General features: G+C 37.0%; 1 protein-coding gene across 2 annotated transcripts in view; it reads left to right on the top strand.

Annotated features, from left to right (window-relative positions):
• The window catches only part of grid1b (glutamate receptor, ionotropic, delta 1b), a 408,742-nt gene that overhangs the window by 362,314 nt on the left and 20,475 nt on the right, over positions 1-25,953 (top strand). For both annotated transcript variants that reach the window (XM_055176548.2, XM_055176549.2), the window contains exons 9-12: positions 6,384-6,485; positions 7,356-7,553; positions 9,889-10,219; positions 15,965-16,103. In XM_055176548.2, the coding sequence (XP_055032523.2) occupies positions 6,384-6,485; positions 7,356-7,553; positions 9,889-10,219; positions 15,965-16,103 (770 nt within the window). The remainder of the gene's footprint in view (positions 1-6,383; positions 6,486-7,355; positions 7,554-9,888; positions 10,220-15,964; positions 16,104-25,953) is intronic.

The following is a 25,953-nucleotide window of genomic DNA, read 5'->3' as shown; positions in this document are numbered from 1 at the left end:
TCCATGCGTTCTGCGTCATTCGTGCCTATTTGTGGTTTGCATTGACTTAACATGTAAACCACTCACGCTTGCCGCCCCTTTTCTGCGTCTGGTGTGAACGCACCATTAAAAACACCTTGTACTGACATATCTTAACATATATCAGTGCCATTGTTTTTTCTCTAGATGCACACCAGTATTGTTTTTGTAAGGTTTGTTAAAACTCCTTAAATGTTCCAAAATACTGTAACTAAAGGCTAGTCCTGGATTAATCTAAACTCTTTCTGGGAAACCGCCCCTTAATGTTTACCTCTTTATAGGAAGTAAACCCATCAATGTCTTAGTAAAAGTGGTCAATGAATACTAATATTTGTTAGGAGAACATACACCAAAGCTGCACACTTTACTTTTAAGACCACAGTGAGGATTGGAGGCATACTGGACACACAAGGCACACTCTTGCTTTAAAGAGCAGGCAGGAAGATAAGAAATGAATAGAACAGAACATGGGTCTTGTAAAGTTTAACTACATAAGACATACTGTAACAAGTTGATGCCACGGTCAAACACCTCCTTTTAACTTTTAAATGTCTACAGTAACGATTACAAAACACCACAACCCCTATGTTCTCAACTACTTGAAATGCAGATTCCCAGCAGGGAACCTTCAAGGCATGTGCACTTACTCTTCTGGTTTTCAGTCTGAACACAAGGTGGGATTCATCCATGTGTCAGAGCATCTTTGTGCAGGGCCAGCTGTTCTGTCTCCCCACAGAAATCCTGCCGTTGCCTCTTTAAATGGTGCCATGGCTTATCAAAGTGTAGCAAAGCTCAGATAAGCTTTGAGCTCTGGCTCAATCCCAGACACGTATCAGGCCAGGCTTTCCCAACAAAAGTGTAGCTCGGTTTCTCTTCTAGCTATTGAATTAGTGAGATATTAGAAACCCTGGTTGTATGAAAATCACAGATGGTGCTGATACTGAGTGAAACATCACTCCACTTGGCTTAGATGGATGGAGAAAAGGAAACATTAGAGAGATTTCACTGAAACTGATTAGGAATGTTTTGTATGAGATAATGTTTTTTGTCTAATTGAGTTGCCTATCCTCAAGTCATCCCAAACTAAGTTAAAATTTTAAATAAAATTATATGTCTGGTCCTTTTCACTCAATATATAGAGCAGGGGCCATGAAAAAGATCACATGTCATCAAAAATATGTTGTTATTATGCACTCTCCTCTACCAAATGTCTTCTCATATCATATCTTAGTGTTATCAGATTTGCTCAAGGCCTCAATAGTGAAAGTCAATTAAAAAAACTCAATCATAATTGGTTAGCTTGACATTTTCACAATGTTTCATAAAACAAAACACCTTTCCTGTCCACAAACATCCTGCATATTCGTCTTGCCTTTAATGCTGACCATACAGCACAACGCTCACACATTTAAAATGACAAGAAAATTGCATTTCTCATGTCTACATTTAGCAATCTTAGTTTTAACTCTCTTCTTTTGTACAGTATAATCGAAGGAAGGTTCACACAATCCTGTTCGGTTTTTCCCAGCATTTATTATTTATAATCTTTGATCCTGAAGTTAGTGTGGACACAACAAACAGATAAATATTCTCCTAGTTAGGGGTCAAGATTGAAAGGACATCAAATGGGACATGAAGGATATGCCTTTGTTTGTTCTGCGAGTCTCTTGAGCCCCTGGATCAAATGGTCATCCATCAAGTCCTCGGTTTCATTTGTCATCTGAGAAAAATGTTTGGCAGGAAGTTGAAAAACCCGACACGGTTTGATAAATTGACGGCATTCACGTCCACACGCTTGTAAGATCATCAGTCTAAGTAGGGCTTTGACAGAGACAGGCAGACGCTGGTGTGGTGACATCACAGCTGTCTGAAGGAAGCCCTTGAGTATCTTAAGGATGAGGTCATATGAGTTCGGTGATCTACTCATCAAGAAACTTATTTGAATGTGTTTGTCCAAAATATATTTGAAATGACATAAAGGGGTGTACATGATAAAAGAAAAAAATCCCTGTAAGACATTTAAATGTTTTCAGCATCAGTGTGATTTCTACTCTCATCAAACAAGTGAGATTCTCTTTTCTCGGAGCAAAGAATATTCTGTGGCGGTTATCCACTTTGTTTAAACCAAATCTTTACACAAAGCACTTAGAGAGATTTAAATGTGACTATATTTTCACGTTGTGCCGATTTCGACTCAAAACGAGGATTCTGATGAATGTTTCAATATTATAGGCATTCCCCCTGTGCTGCTACCATTGGGCTGTTTGTGTGTATAATGAAGAATTCCCATCTGGCTCAGGGCATTATTTCAGGGCTTGGCTAAAAAATTACGCCTTGAAAAATGGCTTTCTGGGGCTCGAGGCAACAGTGTGCTGTGTCAGATGCATTTTAATTTGATCCAGTGCCACCACCTGGAACCAGCCCAGTGTGGTACTTTTCCTCATGAGAAAACAATGAAGACAATATACAGTGTCTCATAAAGGTATAGTACATGCTTTATGCGTGTATGCAAATGACCCTTCTGATTATGTTTTATAGTTACTTTTCATTCAGTCTACTGGTGCTTTTCCATTGCAAAGTACCTCACAGGTTGAGACTGGGTACAATATGTAGTACCTGATACTTTTTACACTGAAAAAAATTATTCAATTTACTCAATTTTTGTGGTCGCAATCAATTTATTTAAGCTACATTTAAACAAAAGTTTTGTGTTTTGTTTTGTATTTCTAATTTAATATAATATTAAATTAATATAAATTGAGTAAATTGAATGAATCATTTTTTTTTCAGTGAAGTAACACCTCGGTTGAGGTTCCAAGCGATCTGAGCTGATACTAAAATGTGACGTGAAAATACTGTAGATCACTAATTGGTTCTGAGAGAATCATCACTACCAGCTTCATCGATAAATGCAAGATTAGCTTTAGCTAATTAAACAAACCTGTTGTCATCTGTGCTTTGTTGTAAGTTCCCAAACTCCCTTTAAAGCCCGGAATACACTGCAGGATATTTGCCCTCTTATAAGATCATTAACTTATCACACTGTGCGACATGGATAATTTAAACTCGGGTACGACAGGCATGTTGACTGTACAATGATGACATGGAAGCTTCAGCGGCTGCGTCAAACGTTAGCGCAACGTCAACAGGTAAACAAATACCAGTACGCAGGTCGTAGCAGCAAACACACTGTGCGGTGATCATGCTGAAGTTCTGACACTGCCAGAAAAACGATTGTAGGCTATCTTTGGACGCAATACCGGGAAAACGTCCGTCTTTGAACCTCCCTCACTGTACGACATAGGACCACCGATGAAGAGCCACACCCACAGAAATCGCGATGGCATCTTTCATCATGATGGCAATCTTTCGTCTAGGACAGTCAATAATCGTGCAGTGTATCCCTGGCTTTAGTGGTGAAAAACACCCACAAGCTGAGAATCAGGAACATCATACCAGTGTTTCCAGACTTGCAGTTTGTGGTGACACATTTTTGCAACTTAAATGACTTATCAAGGATACAGCACTAGCCTTGAGTAACTAATTGCTTAAAAGGTTATAATGCAGAACAAATATTAAAGCAAAAAAATATGTATCATTGCAACATGAAGTAAAATCAAAAAAGAATCCCTGACGAACTGTAAACAGCAACAGAATGCTACACACTGCTAAGGGTGCCACGCGATGATACATTTTGAATGCTGTGTCCTCCAAAGGCTTCATTCCATGACCGATTTCGTAACAGCAGCACAACTGAAGGCTAATAAGCCCATCTGAATTCGAAAATGCATCCCAAAACTGCTTCCTTTCATCGAGCCACAAAGGATAGAACGAATGGATCCTTCATATTCAAGGCTATCCCAAGATTTATTGTGAGATTTATTTACTGCTGTATTTTTTTTTTAAGAGGACAATACACATTAATCAACACAAGCAACAAGTCTCCTATGTAAATGTGCCAGATTTAGCCAGTCATGCTAATTTTCATCTGCAGTCCCTGGCAGGTTGATGGTAAACACATACAAAGAAATGTACATACAAAACCAGAAGCAAACCAGAAACCACTGTTTCAATTATAAAGACATATTTGATTATCCAGTGACCCTCCCTTTTATCATTTTAGAGAACGAAGCAAGAGATGTAATATTTCTTAGTTCTATAGGTATAGTATTCCAGGTATGTACTGCTCTATACTGACTACCCAAAAGCACTTCTTCTGCGTGGTATTATAAAGTATCCGGTGGGCGGGAACAGTAGGTGACGAAACTATGGATCGTGCATAGGTTAGACTGTCTCATTTCAGTTTACTTTTTGGCTGCATCCTTCGAAGACAGAGTCCTTGCCTTAAAGGGCCTGTCCTTCGAAGGCTCCAACCTTTGAGTTGGGATACAGCTGCAGGGTTTGCCTTAAAGGATAATTCCGGTATTTAACACTTTGAGTCTCATTTCTGGTTTGTTTTGGATGAACTACAGTGATGGACACAGAAATTTTGACAATGGGTCGTGTCTTGAGTTTTTGACTCGTTTAGAAGCGTCTCTTGACTGCTTCAGAATGGAAGTCAATGGCCATGCACAAACATGTAATTAAAACAACTCTTCATTTTTTAAAACTGTGCTACTCACCGAGTGGTTCGTGGTGTTCGTTGATGATTAAAAACAAGTTGTGTAGCGAAATACAGTTTCTGTCGTGTTTTATTTGGCATTTTGTAAAATTCCATTGACTTCTCTTGGAAGACTCATTGCTCTCTGATATATCACTCCGCCGCCGGGAAACAGAAAAGGGTCTGTTTACATGTGGTTGTAGTTTTTTCCCTCGGTTTCTCTCAGAAGAAATTTTTCCCATATTTGTAGGGCTGGACCAGAATATTCGAATATTCGTTCCGTGGGTTGACATTCGATTTTCAGTTTTGAGATTCGAATGTATATATATAAATATTTTACAGCGTTAATGCAGAGCTTTTGCCAAGCAGGAAGTGCGCTTCACGCTCCCGCTCTATAGGTGGCGCAGAGAGACCAACATCCATAGCCAACAGCCACCAAACGGCACCAGTGGAAGAGATCGCTTTGAACGGAAAGCGCGCTTCCTGCTTTGGCATTCACGCTAATAGTGTTGTAAATAACGTTCAGTTTCTTGCAAAAACTGATTGATTTGCTTCACAAGACGTCAATATGTCACACGGAGTTATGGGGGATTACTGTTGTATTGGATATATATACTTTAGCTCTTAAAGTGTGCGGATCTGTTGACTTGCATGACGGAGCACTGGGGTTTCTGCAAAATATCTTCTTTATTGTTCTGCTGATGAAAAAAACATATTGGATGATGTAAGTGTTATAAATAAACTTGATTTTGAAAGTATGCTACCGTTTTATTACAGTTTGTTGGACTACTTTCATTCATGCTTCAGACTCAAATATAGAGCGGAAGTATATACGCGGTTGGGAGGTATCTAAAAAAATTGTTCCATTATAGCAAATAACACGGATTGAAATCATACATTGCGCCAATATATTTGTTTTTAATCATCAACGAACACCACAAAGCACTCAGTTAGTACAGTTGAACGTTAAGTGTTGTTTTACATGTTTGTGCATGGCCATTGACTTCCATTCTGAAGCAGTCAAGAGACGCTTCTAAATGAGTCAGAAACTCAAGACACGACCCATTGTCAAAATTTCTGTGTCCATCACTGTAGTTCATCCAAAACAAACCAGAAATGAGACTCAAAGTGTTAAATACTGCAATTATCCTTTAATCAGTTCCCTAGCTGCATAAGTCACGAATTGGTATACCCAATGCTATCTCATGGTAATCCATACGTATTTTACAGGGTGGCTAATTTGTATTGTTTGTATGACCACATGTGTAATTTTTTTTTACAATCTGCTTTTGCCCTTGTGACATTGGGGCGAGGTTTTTGTACGTTTGAATTAATACATAAGGACACTTTACTTCAACTTTTTTATCTTTACTAGTTGCTGTAAAATAAAGTTAAAATAACTTAACCTAATTCAACTTTATTTATTAAGTTACAACAACTCATCACATGTTAGGATATACAGTAGTAAATAGGAAGTTGAAATGACTTCCAAGTTGATTATACTACTAATTTGAAGGCTACCAATAATTTTTACAGTATAAATTTCAGAATTAAAGAAGCGCTGGAACAATGGAAATGTTTTAAAGGGTAAATTTGACCTAAAGGCTCTTTATCCTAACCACAAGCCTCTAAAATAGGTGCTTGTGGATTTTCATCATAGTTTTCTACAATCCTCTGAAATGCACATTTAGTTCTGACTTTATTCTGCTGTAGAATGACCACTTCTGACCATTCAATCAGTTCTTCATTCTTCTTTGTTTTGCAGTTGGCTACGTGGGATTCTGTCCATGGGCTAAATGGAAGTCTGAAGGAGAGTCGTATTGAGAATGGCATGCAGGGGGTTACAGTAAAAGTAGTGACGTTGTTGGTAATACTTACTTTTCTCATTTGATGTTTTTGTATGTATTGATGTTGATTTGTGTGTTAGTATTTAAATTATTCAATAAGAAATGAAAATTCTATCATTATTTACTCACCCTCAGATTAGTAAATGCACTGTATCTACCTTCTTAACCAGCTGCCTCAAACCATGACCCTTAGAAATATGTTAAATGCTATCTCATTTGCAATTTGCTTTGGATTAAAGTGTCTGCAACAATGAACATATGTAAATGTTTGTTAAGTCTTACAATCATACTTGTGTTAAGTGCCCATAATGAATTTGAATAATATTTAATTATATAATGAATAATTTATAAATAAATCAAATAATTGTTCTTTAATTATAAGCTTGTCAGTAGGAGAATACTACAGTATGGAAGTGAAGTGTATATGGAGGAAAAGTTTTAATATGTTACATATGGCTTTAAAAGACTTATGAAGTTTGCAACTCATGGTATTTTAATTATAATCTCACTTTAATTTCAAATGGTTTGGAACAATATGAGGGTAAGTGAGTGATGATAGAATTTGACATCAAACATTCTTTTATCTAATACCTGGAAAATTATTGTTAATGATAATTTTGCAATTTTGTCTCTTTCCCATACTTAATCTTATATGCCCGAATGGAAAAGCACAAAATGCTTTATCCTGCCTTTAATGTGGTTAATATATTTTTCTATGTTTCTTTTGATCTTAATGTAATCGCTCCCCTGAGCCATGTGCAGTAATCATCAAGAACAGAAATGTTTCCCAGAATGCCCTACAATTTCTCAAAGCATATTATAACACCTACGGTAGGCAGGTATTTTTAACATTACCTGGACCTTCTGGTTATGACTTTTCCCTTTTAAAGGAGGATCCATTTGTGATGGTGGCAGAAAACATACTCGGACAGCCCAAAAGATATAAGGGTTTCTCAATTGATGTACTGGATGCCTTGGCCAAAATCTTGGGATTCAAGTATGAAATCTACCAGGTGGCAGACAGCAAATATGGTTCTCAGCTGCCCAATGGCTCTTGGAATGGAATGATTGGAGAGCTCATCAACAAGGCAAGTTTTTTTAAGATGCCAAAAGCAATATTATTAATCTAGTTATATACCAGTCTGTTAAAGTTCACCAGCTAGAATATCACTTACCAACATACAAATAGTTTAGCCTGTATAGATGGTTCCAGTGGCAAATGGCTTTTGCGGACCAAACTTAACTTCCGGTAGACTTCTGTATAGAATCAATAACAACAGAGTCCTTCTAGAGTAGATTATTTTTGATTACAAGCAAATTAAATAAGCAGTAAATTACATCAGTTCAAAATAACACTGATCTAACATTATGTGTAAAATTGATGCATACAATGTTAGCTACAGATCCTTAATTCTTGCCTGGCTGCCAAACACACACAGCGAAACCGATAATAATTTTCCACTTGATATTTGTTCCAGAGGTCAGTTTAGTCACTAGCCAGGGGTGCGTTTACCAAACAATGACGTAACTCACTGCTGAACCAACATAGTATGATGCATAGCTGGAGAAACTAACTACCTTGTCACAACTGTTTCCCGAAAGCATGGTAACTTTGTCGCACATTCGTCGTTTGAACCATGTTGGTTTAACAACATAGTTGATGATGTCACATGGAAGGGGAAGTACTAATTAGTCTATGCAAATCGATTTAATGTCAGATTATTGCTGTAAATAACATATATTACACCGGAAGACTGATTTTGTTATCGTGATTTAGTTATCTGTTGTTTATTTTCAAGATATTTAAATCATGCGCAAGTTCTCTTTTACGTCACTCCCCCAGGGTCTTAAAGCAATACCAGAGTTTTTTTTACCTTAAAGTAACGTTTCCAAAAAAGTTTCAGTCGTTCATCCACTCGAAACAGGGTGAACGGGACTTTCCATTCGCTAAACACTAAAGAAGTTTCCAACCGTCGGGTCGCAGTCCTGTAGTTCAAGCAAAAACGACTAAAACTTTTTTATGGCAGACCGACAATCCAATCAGAGCCAGCTTTGCTGCAGTAGGCTAAATTATTTACAATAGTGGTAATGGACAATTCCGCTTCCAAGCTGTAGGGAGAGCAAATAGCAAAAACTCTTTAGGGGCTGGACACACCAAAACTTTTAAACGCGGCTGAAAATGCCTTGAGGACGCCGAATGCCAGCTGTTTTTCAGGTGAGTGCCAGCTTTCTTCAGCTGAGCGCTTTGGTAGCTCTGATACTTCAGCTGCGAGCCGGTTGGTTGCTGTGGTAATGTCCCGCCCCTCCTCCACTGTGATTGGGCGGCCGAGCGCCGGTTTTCAGCGCGGAAAAAACCCGCTAGCTGCTGGCTTATTTGAAAAACGCAGAGCTTCCATTGGAAACAATTGAAAACATGCGCCGGCCGCGGGCGTAAAAGTTTTGGTGTACACAACCCCTTAGTGTTGCTTTAAAGCTCGTAGGACTGCGCACATGCGCAGTTTTCAAATGCAGCCCTTTAATTCTGTTTACAAACTTAAAGACGTAAACTACAAAATATATATATATATATTTAGAATGATGTATATAGAATGTACCACATGTTTTTAGCTTATTTTGTCCAAAAACATGATCAACGTAAGTCTACAAATTATAATATCAAGGAACTATGCTTCTAACAATAGGTGAAGAGCTGTCTTTCAAACCACACAAGTTTGCAATGCTGTGTGCGAATGTTCGTTTGAACTATGGTTTCGGATAACACCAAATCATTGAACTTTGTCAGTAGTGACGAAACTTACGACAGATGCTTTTGGGAAACACACCCCAGACTGGTAAACAAGCACTGACTGGAAGATAACTTTGGGCCAGGTGTGTAACCGTGGCATTGCATATTCTTCCGATAAAAACGTCTATAGAAATTAATGTTGGTCATCTTTAGCAAGGCGTAGTAAATTATGAGAAAACATAATTAGAAATTAAATGATGCAAAACCTTTACAGGTTTAAAAAAATAGGTGATTACTTATGTTTACAGTAACTCATTCTTTAGCTTTTAATTCTTCAGACTTATTAACCCACATTAAAATTAAAAAAAATAAAAGTTGACCTTTGTCATAATAGATTCTGTTTACAATGCCAGAGAGGGGAAGTGTTCAGGAAAGCAATTATATTTTTGCTTATATTTAATGGTGCAGACATTAAACACTTAGACACTGAGTCTAATTGTCATAACCTGTGTATTTCAAGGAATTTGTTCAGGGGAAATTTTTCTAAAAGACATGTTTTTAAAGCTCGCTGAATTATATGAATAAAGATACACTAAAGGACAAGCCACTTTAACTGCCTTTCCATTCTGAGGTCTATATTATAAAAAATCTGAGTCCTCATGGGTCTTCACACTAATCTGAGTATCGTGATTTTGCAGAGAGCAGATCTGGCAGTTTCCGCCATCACCATAACACCGGAGCGAGAGAATGTTGTTGACTTCAGCAAGCGCTACATGGACTACTCTGTGGGGATCCTACACCGCAAACCAGAGGAAAAGATCAACATCTTTTCCCTGTTCGCACCTTTCGACCTGGCTGTGTGGGCCTGCATCGCAGCCGCCATTCCCGTGGTGGGCGTTCTGATCTTTCTGCTGACACGGATGCAGATGCTTCGTTCCCAGAATCCTCCAGGAGCTCATCAGACTTCATCCGTGTCGAACACATTGCACAGCGCTATATGGATTGTCTATGGAGCGTTTGTACAACAAGGTACTGCAGTCAATTACTTTCCTTTACTTCCACTCAACAGCACCTTAATACAAGACTTATCAGCTTAGCGTGCTTTCTGAACAAGTCAGGAGATCAGGTAACGCTTTGACTCAGGGCTTAGAGAGATCTGGTAATGTCGGGCATCAATACAGTCACTTCCTCTAGGAGATGTTTGCCTGTGTACTGTAAGCCAGTTGTTCTCAAACTTTTTCGGTGGGCGGCCCCCCTTGTGTAGGGTGACCCCCACTTGTGCCCTTCATGCCCCCCCAAAGAAAATTTATGACATAAAACATTGTAAAACATAAAATTTAAATTAACCAAAAATAAAAATTATAATATACAATTTAGTGCTGTTGGTTTTTCTGAGGTTTTATTACACAGAATTTATGATAAATTAATGCATTTTATAAAATGTCATAAAACTGGGGCACCCCTGGCACCATCTCAGGGCCCCCAGTTTGAGAACCACTGCTGTAAGCATTTCAGCCCAACTGTTTTGTAAGGATATTTTTGTTTGAAATTAAGAAAAAGTTTATCTAATTTTTTTTTCAGATTTAGCATTGAGTGTCAGTATCTTTGTTTCCATTACCCTTCAAATTGCCAAAAAAAATAAAAATAAATAAACATTCAAATAGCGAAATAAAATGCGCGCAATGAAAACATGACAATTTCGCATAAATGTTTTTGCGAAAAATAAACGTTTTTGCAAAAAATTTTACCTTCAGGTGAAGTGTTTTTTTAGGCATTCAAAAAGGTAAAATTTCACAGAACTAAACAGGAAACTTTTTTCGGCTTTATAGGTCATCTGACATGCGAACTGTCGCATGATCATTCTTTAAAAGACTAACTTTTCGCACATCTTTTTTAATTGAAACGCAGACACTGCCCTTCAATATAGCATGGTATGTCCTAACGTACAATATTTTAATTACGGAAACATTCAAGTGAGATTAAGAAACTGTGTAGAAGGCAAACATTTTCTGTAAATAAATACATAAATAATGGCAGAACCGTATTATTTGACTTTGAATTATGCGTAAGTCATACTTTTGCATAAATTTGATCTATTTGTGTTTCACAGACAAAAGAAAGCCATGGAAATGAATGTAAATTATGTTTTAGATTTTGGAAAGCATTGGAGAAACAATGCAGGCTTGTACTTGGAGTGTTCTTGTTGCTCAATTTGTAAAGCTTTGTGTTAGAATAGCCAAGGTCATGGGTTTTATTCATTTTTGTTAAGTAGATTCTTGGTTTCCTTAAAGGGGACATATCATGAAAATCTGACTTTTTCATGTGTAAGTGCTATAATTGGGTCCCCGGTGCTTGTATCAACCTAGAAAATGTGAAAAAGATCAACCCAGTAACTTAGTATTGGTAAACCATTCTCTGCAAGCATGTGAAAAAATAAGTCATTGCAATTTAGCTCCCCTTGTTATGTCAGAAGGGGATAATACCACCCCCTAATCTGCACTATCCAACCACGCTACTGGCATTTAGTGAGATCAGCTCATTTGCATTTTAAAGCTCACGTAACACACGCTGTTTCTGCATTTCTGATGTTAATCTGGAGTACCTATAGAGTATAGACATCCTTTATATCTCTGAAGAGTCTTTAGTTTAATCAGATTTATAAAAGAAAGATTAGCTTTACCGAATCTTTCCGATAACGTACGAAAAATGAAGAAGGAGGAGTTATACCGTGGGAGGAGCGAGTACGAGTCATGCAACACTATACAACACTGTTTTAACTTATGATTCACTACATGTTCGTGTCATTTATATAATATGCACGCGACTATTTCCAACATAAGGCTGAAGTCTTACTTACCGCGTGCAACTCGTCATGACCCGGTTGGGAGAATCCACTGCATCAAACACACACGCAAAACTCCGCTGCTACCCCGGATAATAAACTATATCCATTGTTTCCATGAGGCTGGATGTCTTCTCCTTACATCCAAAAACACACTTCTTCTTTCGTGCAATTGTTGACTTTTGAAATTAAACAAAGCTGAGTGGCGTGATAAGTTGTTAGCAGCTCTAGCGTCTCCCGCTGATTGACGGGTGGGCGGGGTTTTCCAGGGGAAGTGCCCATATAAAGAAGTGATACGTATAGAAACCCTTGAAACGTCAGTTAGAACTGTAATCGAAAAAAACTTGCCGAAACTTGTAGGAACCCTGGCGAAGTGCATTCGGCACAGAAAAACTCTGTAACCCGTCCAACTGCTGTTTTGACACTTTGCCTACGTTTAGCATGAGGAAACAACTCTATAACTGTGTTAATAAGTCAGAATGCTTGAAATACCATTAAACCCCCCCTTTAAAGCACACACCCAAAAACGTCACAATTTTGCTCACACCTACAAAGTAGCAATTTTAACATGTTATAATAAATACTTTGAGCTAGAACTTCACATACATACTCTGGGGACACTGAAGATTTATTTGACATCTTAAAAAAGTCTTGTGAAATGTCCCCTTTAAGTGTGTCCTCGGTTCTGAGCTGCTAAAGAACCATTTTTAAGATTTCACTTGTTAATGCTTGTTTCAAATATCCTAAAAGAAAAATCTCAACTTCCGATTTGCACACCCTTTGGTAAAGCTAATGAAGCATGCACGCATTAAACGTCATATAGCATTAGTCATGACTGAACTAAATAAAATCAATACACATTAATCCGATCACTGAATTAGATGATTGGTGTGATATTTTACTCTCAAAATTCACATTTCAAAATGTTGTAAATGGTGCATGGTAAACTTCAATAGCTGTATTTAACTTATGATATATGAGACTTGCCACGGGGGTGTTAAAGCTCATATCATTATTTATGTTTTGGTCTGTTTTTGGTCTTTTAAGTGCACTAAAACAGTGCCTTTGAATGAAGCATAGAATGCTGGTTCTCATCCAAGAGAGGAGGCAAAATTAAATAAATGACTACCTCAGCAGCTAGCATGCTAAACCCTAGCTGGCTTTATTTATGTCTGACCTGCCTACAACCCCTTTTAAGCCTAGTTATTAAATCTGGGATGCTCCTGTCACACATTGCTGTTGCTTTTCACCATAGAGATATTAGCACATTGTTTTCCAATTGTTGATACTCTTAGGCCTAGTTACAAAGACAAGGCTTAGCTAAACCAGGATGTTTTTATAAAAAAAAAAAAAAAATGCTTTAGATACATATTTTAAGATCTGTCAGTGCAAGTTATTTTCAGTTGAGACAGCTCATGTTTTAGTCTAGGAGTTAAACTTCTAACATAAGAAATTAGCATGCTCATAAGGCTGCTGTTTCTGGCTTAGTCCGAACACAAAGGTTAATAATGTGAAATTATGCTTGTGTTACAAAAAATGTTCAGGACTGTGAAAAAAATTACCATATGTTAATCTTTTAATACTCTCTTGTAGGGGTCTTCCTTTCTAATTTGTTGCGGTAGGCCTCCTTCCCAAGAGTTCAAAAACAGGATTATGTTAAACCTTCAAAGTGATTTGAAGCGAATTAAAATATTAGCCTACATAATGTTTAAAGCAGCAACTAAAACTATTAGTGGCAAGTAATGTCACAGACGGTTTGTGAGGAGACTGACTACTCATAAAAATGAGTGGGCAAAATTCAATTTAAAGTTCAATATGGAAGTACTGTTGAAGTAGCACATTTAAAATGGCAATGCTCTTTGATTTCTCAAAGTACGGCCTGAATAATGATATGGCTTGGTGTGACTGAAACTTTTAGACATTAGGTATCTTGCTAACTTTCACACACATGAGGTGTAAGAACAATTTGCTTTTGACTTCTTTGCATTTACACAGAAATTTAAAAAAGGATCCAATTTTAAAATAATAGATGCATGAAAGCTTTTATAGGGTTTTGCAAAAATGGCAAAATTTTAAGAAGCTTTAAGATTTTGATATAAGTGATGACAGAGGCACTTGAATTACATTTATAAGTCAATTAAATGTGTACTTTATGTTGGTAGGCATTTACTGATTTACTGTTGCACGGTGCTGAAATATAATGTATGATTTGAAGCTTCAAATTGTCTGCAGTGCTTTATTTTAGTGGAACAAAGTGATTCTGTGACATTTACTTTATCACACGCAGTACAGTATGTTATTTGTGATACATTTATTCATCTATTGCCTCGCAATTTCATATAAATTCCTAGGTGCTGCTTACTATCGTCATACCCACTGTTAGTCACAATTGCAAGTGCAAGACCTTAGAGGCGTTAGAAATCGTAGTGGAATTTAAATAAATGTATCTAAAATGCTTTTCCCAGCTCATTTTACTAGACATTTTTAGGTATATTTCACAAAGGAAGTTGTGACATTTTATGCATGCAGCTGTATAGTATGCATTGTGGTTTCATATTGAACTTTGTAATGTCAGATATTAAATGTGTTCTTAGTTTGTCACACCATAGAAAAATGTTTTATTAACCACACAACCAAATTTAAATGAATGGCAAGTAAGTAAAATAAGTTATCAAAATCTTGGAAAAATAGGCATCTTTCTCTGCTCTTAAGCAGTGGTGGTGTGTCCGCTGTCGGCACTGAAACCACACTCACGTGCGAAAAGCTGTCATCTCTCTCAACTTTCAATTACCGCTGCAACCTGAATAGATGTGTGTGACTGTGTTAAAGGGACACTCCACTTTTTTTGAAAATATGCTAATTTTCCAGCGCTCCTAGAAATAAACATTTTTACCATTTTGGAATCCAATCAGCTGATCTCCAGGTCTGGCAGTACCACTTTTAGCATAGCTTAGCACAATCCATTGAATCTGATTAGACCATTAGCATCGCGCTCAAAAGTAATCAAAGATTTATACCAATAGCCAATGATAGTACACAGCGCCTGAAAATCGCAACTTTTAATTTTCATTCGGCCTTAGTACATGATGTAACTACAGAAGAGTCAAGTTTTAAATAGAAAAAATATACAAACTCTATGGTTAGAGTTAGCACGATGCTAATGGTCTAATCAGATTTAATGGATTATACTAAGCTATGCTATGGTAGCGCCAGACCTAAAGATCAACTTGGATTCCAAAACAGTAAAAATCAAATGTTTAACTCTAGGTGAAATGAAAAATAAGTATATTTTCAAAAAAGTGAAGTGTCTCTTTAATAGTGAAAAACTGTTTAACGATTCAGCGCTACAATTCAACAGAGTTTACATTCTTTATAATGTTTTTCAGCAATACATTTCTAGCATTTATAATGTGTTTAGAAACAATTTTTTTACATGGACTTTAAAGGTGCAGTGTGTAAATTTTAGCAGCATCTAGTGGTGAGGTTGCGAATTGCAACCAACAGCTCAGTCCACTGCTCACCCCTCGCTTTTGAAACGTATAGAGGAGCTATGCTAGCCGCCACCGGAAAAACATGTCATCGTCAGAGACAACTTAGTAAAAAAAGTTTGTCCGTTAAGGGCTTCTGTAGAAACATGGTGACACAAAATGGCGACTTCCACATAAGGGGACTCTATGTGCATGTAGATAAAAACTTCTCATTTTAAGGTAATTAAAACATAACGGTTCATTAAAAAACGTCTTTATACACCCCTGATAATATAGTTTTATATATCATTTTGCATTTCTGTTAAGAGATCCTTCTAAAATTACACACTACACCTTTAAGTAAATTACTTGACTATTTTTATATTGAGGATCTTCTGAACATCTTATAATGGATTTATATATGACATGTTGTAAATGTTGTTGTTCTGTATCCCATTGTCACAGGTGGAGATTCAGTGGTCGGATCTGTGGCGTTGAGGATAGTCATGGGCAGCTGGTGGTTGTTTACGTTGATTGTGTGCTCTTCTTACACTGCAAACCTGGCCGCCTTCCTAACTGTGTCCCACATGGACACCACTATACGGTAAATTACCATTTCACAAACAGTCTACAACACAATGCACCATATGGTACAATGTTGATCAATGTCTATTAATTGCTTTTCTTTCTTTGCATTAGTCCTTATAATTGGTACTTCCTTATGTTCAAGAAGCTTCACACATGGTTTGGCCTTATGTCAAGCAATATGCAATTAAATATGGTTAGAGTAGATTAACATGGGCTAGGTGTGACGAAACAGACAGGCAATTCGATACATTTGATTTTATAGCCAAACTTTTTTACTGGTCTGCATTGCAGTTCATTCTGGCCAAGAACCACCTATAGACTCAGACTGTCTGACGATATACAGAATAAAGCTTAAATCATGTTAAAGGGTAGGTTTATTGTGAAACCCAGCATGTCTCAGACAGACTGGTATAGAATAAAATGAGTCCAAGAATTTTGTTGCATCCTCTGTGAATGGTTGTATAAAAAAACTGAAATAAAAAATTTGCGACCCAACTCCTTTCACTAAAGTAACTCAAAGAATGGTTAACAATAAGATGGAATTTTATTTATAGTGCTAATGAAAGGTAGATCCAAATGTGAAGTATAGTTCACAGTTGACTTTTCCAACAAAGTACTGTTAACTGCATGTAGTTAATATGAATTAGGGCAGTTTCGGGCAGTGGTGGGCCGTCAGACAAAATCCCGAATACAGCGTCCTCGATCTTAATGTAGAGTCAAACAGAACTGACTGTAATGTATGCCATGACTGATTTTAAAAATCCCTTTGAAATCCTTGATTTCCTTCTTCATAAAAATCTGGCAGCTGTGTGCATTGACATGTTTGGGGTGATTATTCCTGTGTCATCTGCTTCAGTCGAACAGACATTCTCAGCCCTAAAACGAATTCAAATGTATGATAGATATACAGTCTCGACTTTCAACATTAGCCTCCATGGCAATAGAAAAGGACTTTATGTTGTACAATGGAGTAATCAAACTCTTCTTGAGGAAAGAAAGGAGGATGGATTTTGTGTACAAATAATCCGCTAATTTGGCGAGTTTAATGCATTTTATTCAATAATCAAATACTATTTGTAAAATCTACATTTTGTGAATATTAATTTTTTATAGTAATTTGTTATACTTTTGATTCTTCAAAACAGTTGGAAAGCTTTTTCAAGAACCATTTATGCAATTTCTTTTGCAAAAGTGTCTTAGGCCCTGTCCCATTTCTACCCCCTTAAAACTTCCACTTGGTTTTGAGTGCCCTCAACAGTAAAGTCCCCTCAACGAGGGAAGTGGGGGTTCAAATCTTTCCCTATGAAATGGGACAACACTACCGTACTTTCCGGACTATAAGCCGCACAGGAGTATAAGCCGCATCATTCAAAAATGCGTCATTAAAGGACAAGTTCGGTATTTTACACTTAAAGCCCTGTTTTCAGATTGTTTATGATGAAATAGAACGGTTTTGACTGAAATTTCGACATATGCGGCTGCCCCGAGAACTTTCGGGTATTTGTTGTTTCACCTCCCACCTCTACAATAGGTGTATAGGTGCACAGGAACAATCCTTCCTAAAATGCATTAAACTTTCGTTTACAAAGACGTGAAACTCACCGAGTGGTCGGGGGTGTTCACTGATATGCTCACACAAAAATCGCTGCAAAAGATGCTTTCCAACAGGTGTTTTACCATTCGTTGTAAACTTGTGGACCTATTTTTCCAAACGCCTCACACCCGTACATTCTTCTGTTGAGAGCTTGAACAATAGACACTCCAGCCCAGGTGGTGGCGATAATCCCGGCACGGTTCCCAGCACGGAGTAATACCGGACCTCACAGCACAACTTATACAAGTCAATGGAGTTGGCAAAAACTACGATAAAACCTGTTGGAGTGCATCTTTTGCGGCGATTTTTGTGTGAGCGTGTCGGTGAGCGCCCCTGGCCACTCGGTGAGTTTCACGTCTTTGTGAACGAGAGTTTGGTGCATTTTGGGAAGGGTTGTTCCAGTGCACCTATACACCCATTGTAGAGGTGGAAGGTGAAACAACAAACAGAAATTTCAAAATTTCAGTCAAAACCGTTCTATTTCATCATAAACAATCTGAAAACAGGGCTTTAAGTGTAAAATACCAAACTTGTCCTTTAAGGCGAAATAACATATAAGTCACAGTGGACTATACGTCGCGTTTATTTAGAAAATGATTTCACAAAATCCAAGTCGAAAAACCGACATTTAATCTGGAAAGGCAAGTTATTCAACTAAACAATAGCAGACAGAACAGCAGGCTGAATAGATGTCTGTATGTTAAAGTAATATTATCAGTTATTTACACGATAAACTATAACATACAGAACTCGCCTGGAATGTTGAATAGGCTAAATTAACAGAACAATCCAACTAGCGTGAAATTCGCATACTTGTCATTCCACATGAACTGAATCTATTGAATTAATTAAATACAGAAGCAGTATATGGCGGACCCTCGTGGCTGTAGACGGTAATGTTGTCTCTTGCCTCATAAATGTCAAAATTAATTCATACTGACTTACAAGGCGCATATGACTATAAGACGCAGCACAGGCCAAGTTATGAAAAAAAATGCGACTTTTAGACCGAAAAATACGATATATGGAAAGTAGCATAGCGAACGTGCCTACGTCACGTGCAGCGTGATTATTATTAATATGATTGAACTCTCGATAAGCCCGGGTTATACGTGTTCATATGAACACCGGAACACACCTCCTGAATATTGACAAAACTTCCCAGATCAGATGTATATGATGGACAGATTCTCTCGAAACAGTCGGGTGATGTCGTCAGATAGCTTTGTGAAATATTTTCTAACATTTTCTAACATGTTCAAACTTACATATTCCAACAATTTTCAAAATTTTAACATGCTTATTTGCGAAAATATAGTTGTTATTTTCTAGCGGCATCCGCCATCTTGCTCGCTGGGCTCGCAAGGTATCCTGGGTAATTTTATCTCCAACTTTGTTTTTAGTCTGCATCGGTCCTGACTACATTTTGAGGGTTGATTCTAAGGGGAAAATAGCACTCTGTCTTGCTCCCTAAACTAATGGGATGCCCTACCCCTACACATGCAAGCACAAAAGCGAGGGTTATGGCAAAAATTTAGGGGAGGTATTGGGACAGGCCCTTAGTATAGTAATAGTATTTGACCCATAACCGTACACTACCCGCCAATTTATTTTCACTTCGAATATTTTCTTCATTTTTATTCAATGAGACACTGTATGTGATAGGAATAGGGAGAACAGTAAGGTTGGACAAAGGTGAATTTAAAGCAGGGACATTAGCCATTTCTCAATATGCGTTCTTGTCTGTACATGCGTTCTTGTGGACTTGGGAAACGTCATCAGTCGCAGCCCAAGTACTGTTCCAATTCAAAGTTCGCATCAAGCCCAAGTTCACATAAAATCCCCGGATGTGTTCTTGATCCGCCCATTTTATCGAGGATGCATCAGAGGAGACTTGTGTGGACTTATGACAGCGAAGTTTCCCAGAATGCATTTCGCGTCAGGAGTTCGTTCTTCCGAGTCTGAACTTGCAAGTTCGAACTACGAAGGACACAAGTCCGAGTTTGGCGTACTTGGTATTGAGAAACGGCTGGTGTTTCCAAAAGCCAAGTCTACATGTGTTCAAGTTTAGTGGTCCAAACAGAGCCTGTTGTAAATAGCATATGCCAACAAGGGACTTTATTTGCACTGTGTAAATGGACACACCGTAAATATATAAAGAAAGTTTTACTAAACATTTTGTGACATGATTGTACCCAGACAAATTCGATTAGATTTTAAAATAATTGCACTTTATTGGTTGAAAAAACTGGAAACTTTTAAGTAAAATGCTGGCATGCGCATAGTTTATTTTAAGGAACAAAATTTTGGGGGGATTTTTTTCTTTGTTTGCAATAACCTTTTATGTTAAAAATGCATTATTCTATTTTAAATGTCTTTTCTCTCTGATTAACTGTGGAAGCAAAAAGGATCTGTCTTAGTTGCATATAATGGACTTACGACTGGCCTGAGGCTCTTGTTCAATTTACAAGCATTTTATGTGCTACTAAGATAACAATTCTTTTGGGAAATGTGCCATAGAGATTAAGTACTATATTTATGCGACTAACTTCTACTTAGTGCTTTGGGAAACCAAACTGATCATCCATTGTTAGTGAACATTCTGACGTGATATGCATCTTTAATGCTTGCATTGCAGACAACCTGTCATTATGGAACATTGTGTAACTCAGAGCCTGCCTTCTTGTGGAGTTTTGGTATGTGATAGATTGACTTACACTTACAGTACTGAGCAGAGGTACCATGCCATCATTATAGATTTGCTGTTTTTGCAATGGTATAATTGCCATATATAAGTCTCTTTATTAGAATACTATTAGAATATACAGGGTATTTGTATGCAGTATTAAAAACAAAATACAATTATAAGCTAAAGTGTTAAAGGAGCATTTCATCCATAGAAACATTAAGCTTTATTGAAAGTGCATCATATTTGTAGTCGAAATGTAACATACATTTAGAATTTGGTGCCTATTTGACCGAGAAAAGGGGTGTTTGTAGTCTCCACCCCTCAACAAAGATATTGGACTTCCTGCTTTTAATGATGCAAAATGATGATTTTTACATCATTGAAAGAAGGAAGTGCAACACTGAAATCTGTATTTCTCCCGTCTCAGTGGTAACTGAGGAAATGATGCACGACCATTCAAAAACATGCCTGGGGTTCTAACTATACAAAGCTTAATGCAAATGGGTGAAGTGTCCCTTTAAGTATTTATTGTGACCTTCCCTTACACTTGACCGATAGCAGGAACTTGCAGGCTATCTTTAACCTAAATGAAACGAAAACCACATTTTTTAATAATGACTTCAATACTTTCAATACTATTCACCCATCCATGTTGTTCAATGTGCTGCCACAAATAAACTGCAAGTCTGTGGGAACATCCGCAATGGTTTATTTGAAACTCAGCCTGATGATGTTTTGAAAACTTGTACAACAAAGCAGAGACAACAACATCACTGGTTTGCTCGACAGTGCATGAGAGTAAATTTATCTTGTATTTAGCAAGAACCTCAACCGAGGGGGTACTAAATAAGTATTGGGTACTATGTACTGTTCCCAGTGGAAAACCCATCAAATATGAGCTGTACAAAGTTATGGAAAAGTGCCATGTTAATGATAATAGTAATAATCATTATTGCTGGTCTTGCTTATTCAATGTCAGAATGAATGTGTGTTTTGTGTGTGCTCACATTTCTTTTGTGTGTTGTTGACGTTTGCTTTCACATGTGTAAATGTTATCCAGAGTTCAGGTGTGATCTGAGCTATTTACCCAGTCTGTGGCTCTGGTGTTTGATTGTATTTGATTATGTTGATGTTGAGCAAAGGGTGTCACGTTGAGAGAGATCTGGTCTGAGACCTGGGGCCTCATTTATAAAACTGTGTGTACGATCCTTACTAAAAGTCTACATACGCACAAAAGCCAAAAATAGCTCCAAAACTCCAAAAAATATTCTGATTTATAAAACCATGTGTATGCACACCAGCAAGCAATGTTCCCCATATAAATCACAGACCACCTGCACGTGTCCATACGTGCATCTATTTTTAACCATAAGTAGTCAATGCAAATCACCTCCTGAATGTTGATCCGCATATTAATGAGACTGGCATCTAATTATTAGTTCGTAAGCTAAATGTGCCTGTCCAATAAATGCAAGCCATCGTCGTAATCCTACGGCATTGCATTACACACAGGGGTCACCACAGATTTTATATATTTTTACAGCAACTATATCGTACACCTTGCCAAAATCACAGCAGAAATGAGTGGTTTCACTCAAATAAAATAAATAAGTGCTTTCTGCTCCTTCAGTGCACACGTCAGATGTATGTGGACTGTTCTCCAGCAGCACGAGTGTTCTCCTCTGCTATACAAAGAGCAGACAAAAAATGTATAATTTTAATTTAAAAACATAACTATTCATTTCATTTCACCTAAAATACTTGCATTGTACAAATGTGAGTAAATATTTATTTTAGTAGTGTAATAGGCAAACACATGTTTCTTCATGACGGTTTTGTTATGAACATCATAATTACTGTAGGACTATTATAGTGGTAACACAGAGAGAAACAATTGTCCGGGAGCTTAATGGCTGTATTTCCACACATTTGATGATAAAAATGCACAGTAACTAAGGAAAATATTTGGTTATTTACACTGTGTTCTGCAGTTATCTAATGGATGTGTATTTAATGCTATCCTGTATTCCATGCAGTCGGACCATCTCGCACTCCCGTAGTGGACAATGTGACAGTGAGACAGCACTGATTAAATGTTTAAAATGAATTTTGATTTAAGATAAAATTTTACATGATGTATATGAAACAATTATCAATCAGTACAAGTGCAAATAACACAGCTGGATTTCATTGTCATGATAATGTGGATCAAACGTATGATATGGAGTAAAATTAAATGTGTGTGTGGCATCAATACTTCTTGTCACATTTACATTCTTCAATCTGATTTTAGTTCACTACCTTACCATCTGTGTCGCCAATTCCCCTTAATTGTCTCCAGAATGTGCGAACGCATGGGTCAGAGTTTGCTTACAGTTGCGCACATCAAGTTTTCTTTATAATCATAACCTTTGCGCGGTATGTGCCGTACGCATGTTTTCAGCACTGTTTTTTGTGTACGCAGGCTTTATAAATAAGGCCCCTTATTCACAGTCACAATTTTTTGTGTATTCATATACTGTATGCGTGTCATCTCAGATCAGGTTTTCTTTCCCACAATTTTTCTACATTGAATTGAACTATTTAACAACAGATTTTAAATAGTTTATGATAAATAAATTGAAATTAATTGATTGAATGTATGGCATCCCTTATTTTACAATTTAATAGGGCTGGGCAAAAAAAAGATTTTTCGATTAATCGTTTGTTAAAACGTGGTCGGTTAAAAATCGATTCTCAAAGGCCACTAATCGGTTTTTTTTATTATTTTTTTTAATCTGATCCTGTTTGATCAGGGAATGCGACTGTTTTGACTTTTTTCAGCATACATTTTTCATCTTGCATCAAAATTGTATTGTATTTAACATAATTGTATGCATTTGAAAATTTGAGATGGGTTCTGTTTAAATGTACCCAAGTGCACCTAAAATAAAAAAGTGTAATATACACTTTTTGAATTGAATCGAGAATTGAGCATAAAAATGGCTCAAAGAATCGGAATCGAACCGAGAACCGAAATTGAATCAATCTGATAGCTTATGAATCGAAATCGAATCGATATGGAACATCTGAATCGATACCCAGCCCTATAATTTAACTATTTGCATAATGAATTCTGGATGGTATGATTGCTTGCATCCACACTCTTCAAAAGGTACATTTCACATGACTTTTTTAAGATGTCAAATTAATATTCGGTGTTCCCAGAGTATGTGAAGTTTTAGCTCAAAATACCATACAGATAATTTATTATAGCATGTTTAAATTGCCACTTTGTAGGTGTAAGCAAAAATGTGCCGTTTTTGGGTGTGTCCTTTAAAATGCAAATGAGCTGATCTCTGCACTTAATGGCAGTGCCGTGGTTGGATAGTGCAGATTAAGGGACGATATTATCACCTTCTGACATCACAAGGGGAGCCAAATTTCAATTATCCATTTTTTTCACATGCTTGCAAAGAATGGTTTACCAAAAATAAGTTACTGGGTTGATCTTTTTCACATTTTACAGGTTGAGAAGCACTGGAGACCCAGTTATAGCACTTAAACATCGAACAAGTCAGATTTTCATGATTTGTCCCCTTTAAAAATAAAGATGCTTCACAATGCCACAAAGAACCATTTTTGGCTGAATGGTGAACCTTTTACATCCAAAGAACCTTTATGTGTCAAAAAAGAGTATATTTGTAGTGAATAAAGGTTCTTAAGATTATTTAAAGGTATGAAAGAAATGGTGTTTCCAAGAACGACTGATTGTATATTTGAGGAACCAATGTTCCACCATCCTCATGATTGCTCCGGACACCCGAAAAAGTCAAGCATTAATGCAGCATTTGTCTTGTTTCAGTTGAGAGATTTGCTTTTCCTTCCAATTGTTCTCATGTCTTATTGATAGAAATGCACTTTTAATGACCCTTTCCGTCTTTCTAGTGATTCGTCTTTCTGTGACTTGATGAAATGGAGATTGGCTTCGGGTATTAGGTTTCTGAGCAGTCGGACAGCAGAAAGACATAAGAGTTTTCCTTGAGTAACTGCATATTCATTACTGTCGTAATGCTCTTTAAAAGCTCACCACACATTTGTCTACTCTATAGTACTTTTTAAAAACCACTGCAGAAATTATTGGTGCTGTTGTTGATAAGGCATGCGTCTTGATTCTGTCTGGATTTCCAGCTAATTGGAAAAGCCACATTTAAAGTCATTGTGCCTAAAATCCCCTCAACCCTAATAAATCACTGTGACACATGGCAACTAGTCAACTAATCATTTTGCTTTTACTGTTTCATGTTCAATAAAAAGTTGGCAATTGTACTAGTATTATATAAAGAGTAATAATAATCATCATCATATTTTGACAAAGTTTGACAAAGATCACATTTGACTAAAAGTAATATTTTTGCCTAAAAGACCAATGTAATATTTTTGCCTAATTGTACACCTGCACAGAGCTGGACAGGACCAAGACATTTTTAAAACCCACACTAAAAGTGCTTTCACACCTGCCTTATTTAGTTTAGTTGAATCGTACTAGAGTTTGTTATCCCACTTGGTGTGGTTCATTTGGTGTGGTTCGTCTGGTGGGGTGTGAATGCAGCAATCAAACTCGGGTGCGCACCAAAAGCAGACCTAAAAAGGTGGTCTCGGTACTCTTTCAAACAAACCCTGAAGTGTCTCGTTTGTGGTCAGAATGCGATCTGAATTTAACAGACCTAACTAAGCTAAACCAGCTGCTGTAGTCAGTGGATTATGGTATGAGGAAGTGTTTGTTGACAGATAGCACGAGCAATGTAAGCCTGATGGCAGCTTGCGGACAACCTTCGCTATTTGCAGTGCATTCGTGCTTCATTCTCTAAATATTAGGGCTGGGCATAGATTAATCTAGATTAATCTCATACAAAATAAAAGTAATTTTTAACATATGAGTTTGTGCTGTGTGTAATTATTATGTATATATAAATACACATGCATTCATGTATGTATTTAAGAAACATTTATTTGTGTATATATATTTATTTATATTTTTATATATTCTATATTATATATAAATTAAAAAAAGATTAATCTATGCCCAGCCCTGCTAAATATATAGTGTGTCTAAATTGGTGTGTACAAACTCTGCAGCATATGACGACCAGGAATACAACAGCGCAATCATTTCTTCTTAACTCATTCGCCGCCAGCCATTATTTAAAAAGTTGCCCGCAATTTTCACAAAAGTTTCACGAAATGCCTTCCAGGAAAATTTTATATAAATCTATAAACATACAAATATATCAAATGAAAGAACAGACCATCTGCTTTCAAACAAACAAACAAACAAATCAGGAAAAAACAGTTCATTTTATATATTTTTTTCTCTGCTTATAAACTCTTAAATATGGATATTTTTCGTTTAAAATATATTTTTTTAGCAAAAAGCTGAAATAATAGCATTTTTGTGAAAGAATTTTGTTAGAGATCAGATTCAGAATTATTATCAAAACATACACAGAGTTTAAAATTAGTAAATAACGTTTTGGCTTCAGTTTTATCATAAATTGGGTAAGTGCGCCATCTAGTGGATATTCGGGTATTACAGATTAACAT

Source organism: Misgurnus anguillicaudatus, chromosome 4 (genome assembly GCF_027580225.2).
Source record: "Misgurnus anguillicaudatus chromosome 4, ASM2758022v2, whole genome shotgun sequence".
Classification (NCBI taxonomy): domain Eukaryota; kingdom Metazoa; phylum Chordata; class Actinopteri; order Cypriniformes; family Cobitidae; genus Misgurnus; species Misgurnus anguillicaudatus.
The sequence above is the reverse complement of the archived record's forward strand: the minus strand, read 5'-3'. Positions and strand labels throughout refer to the sequence as shown.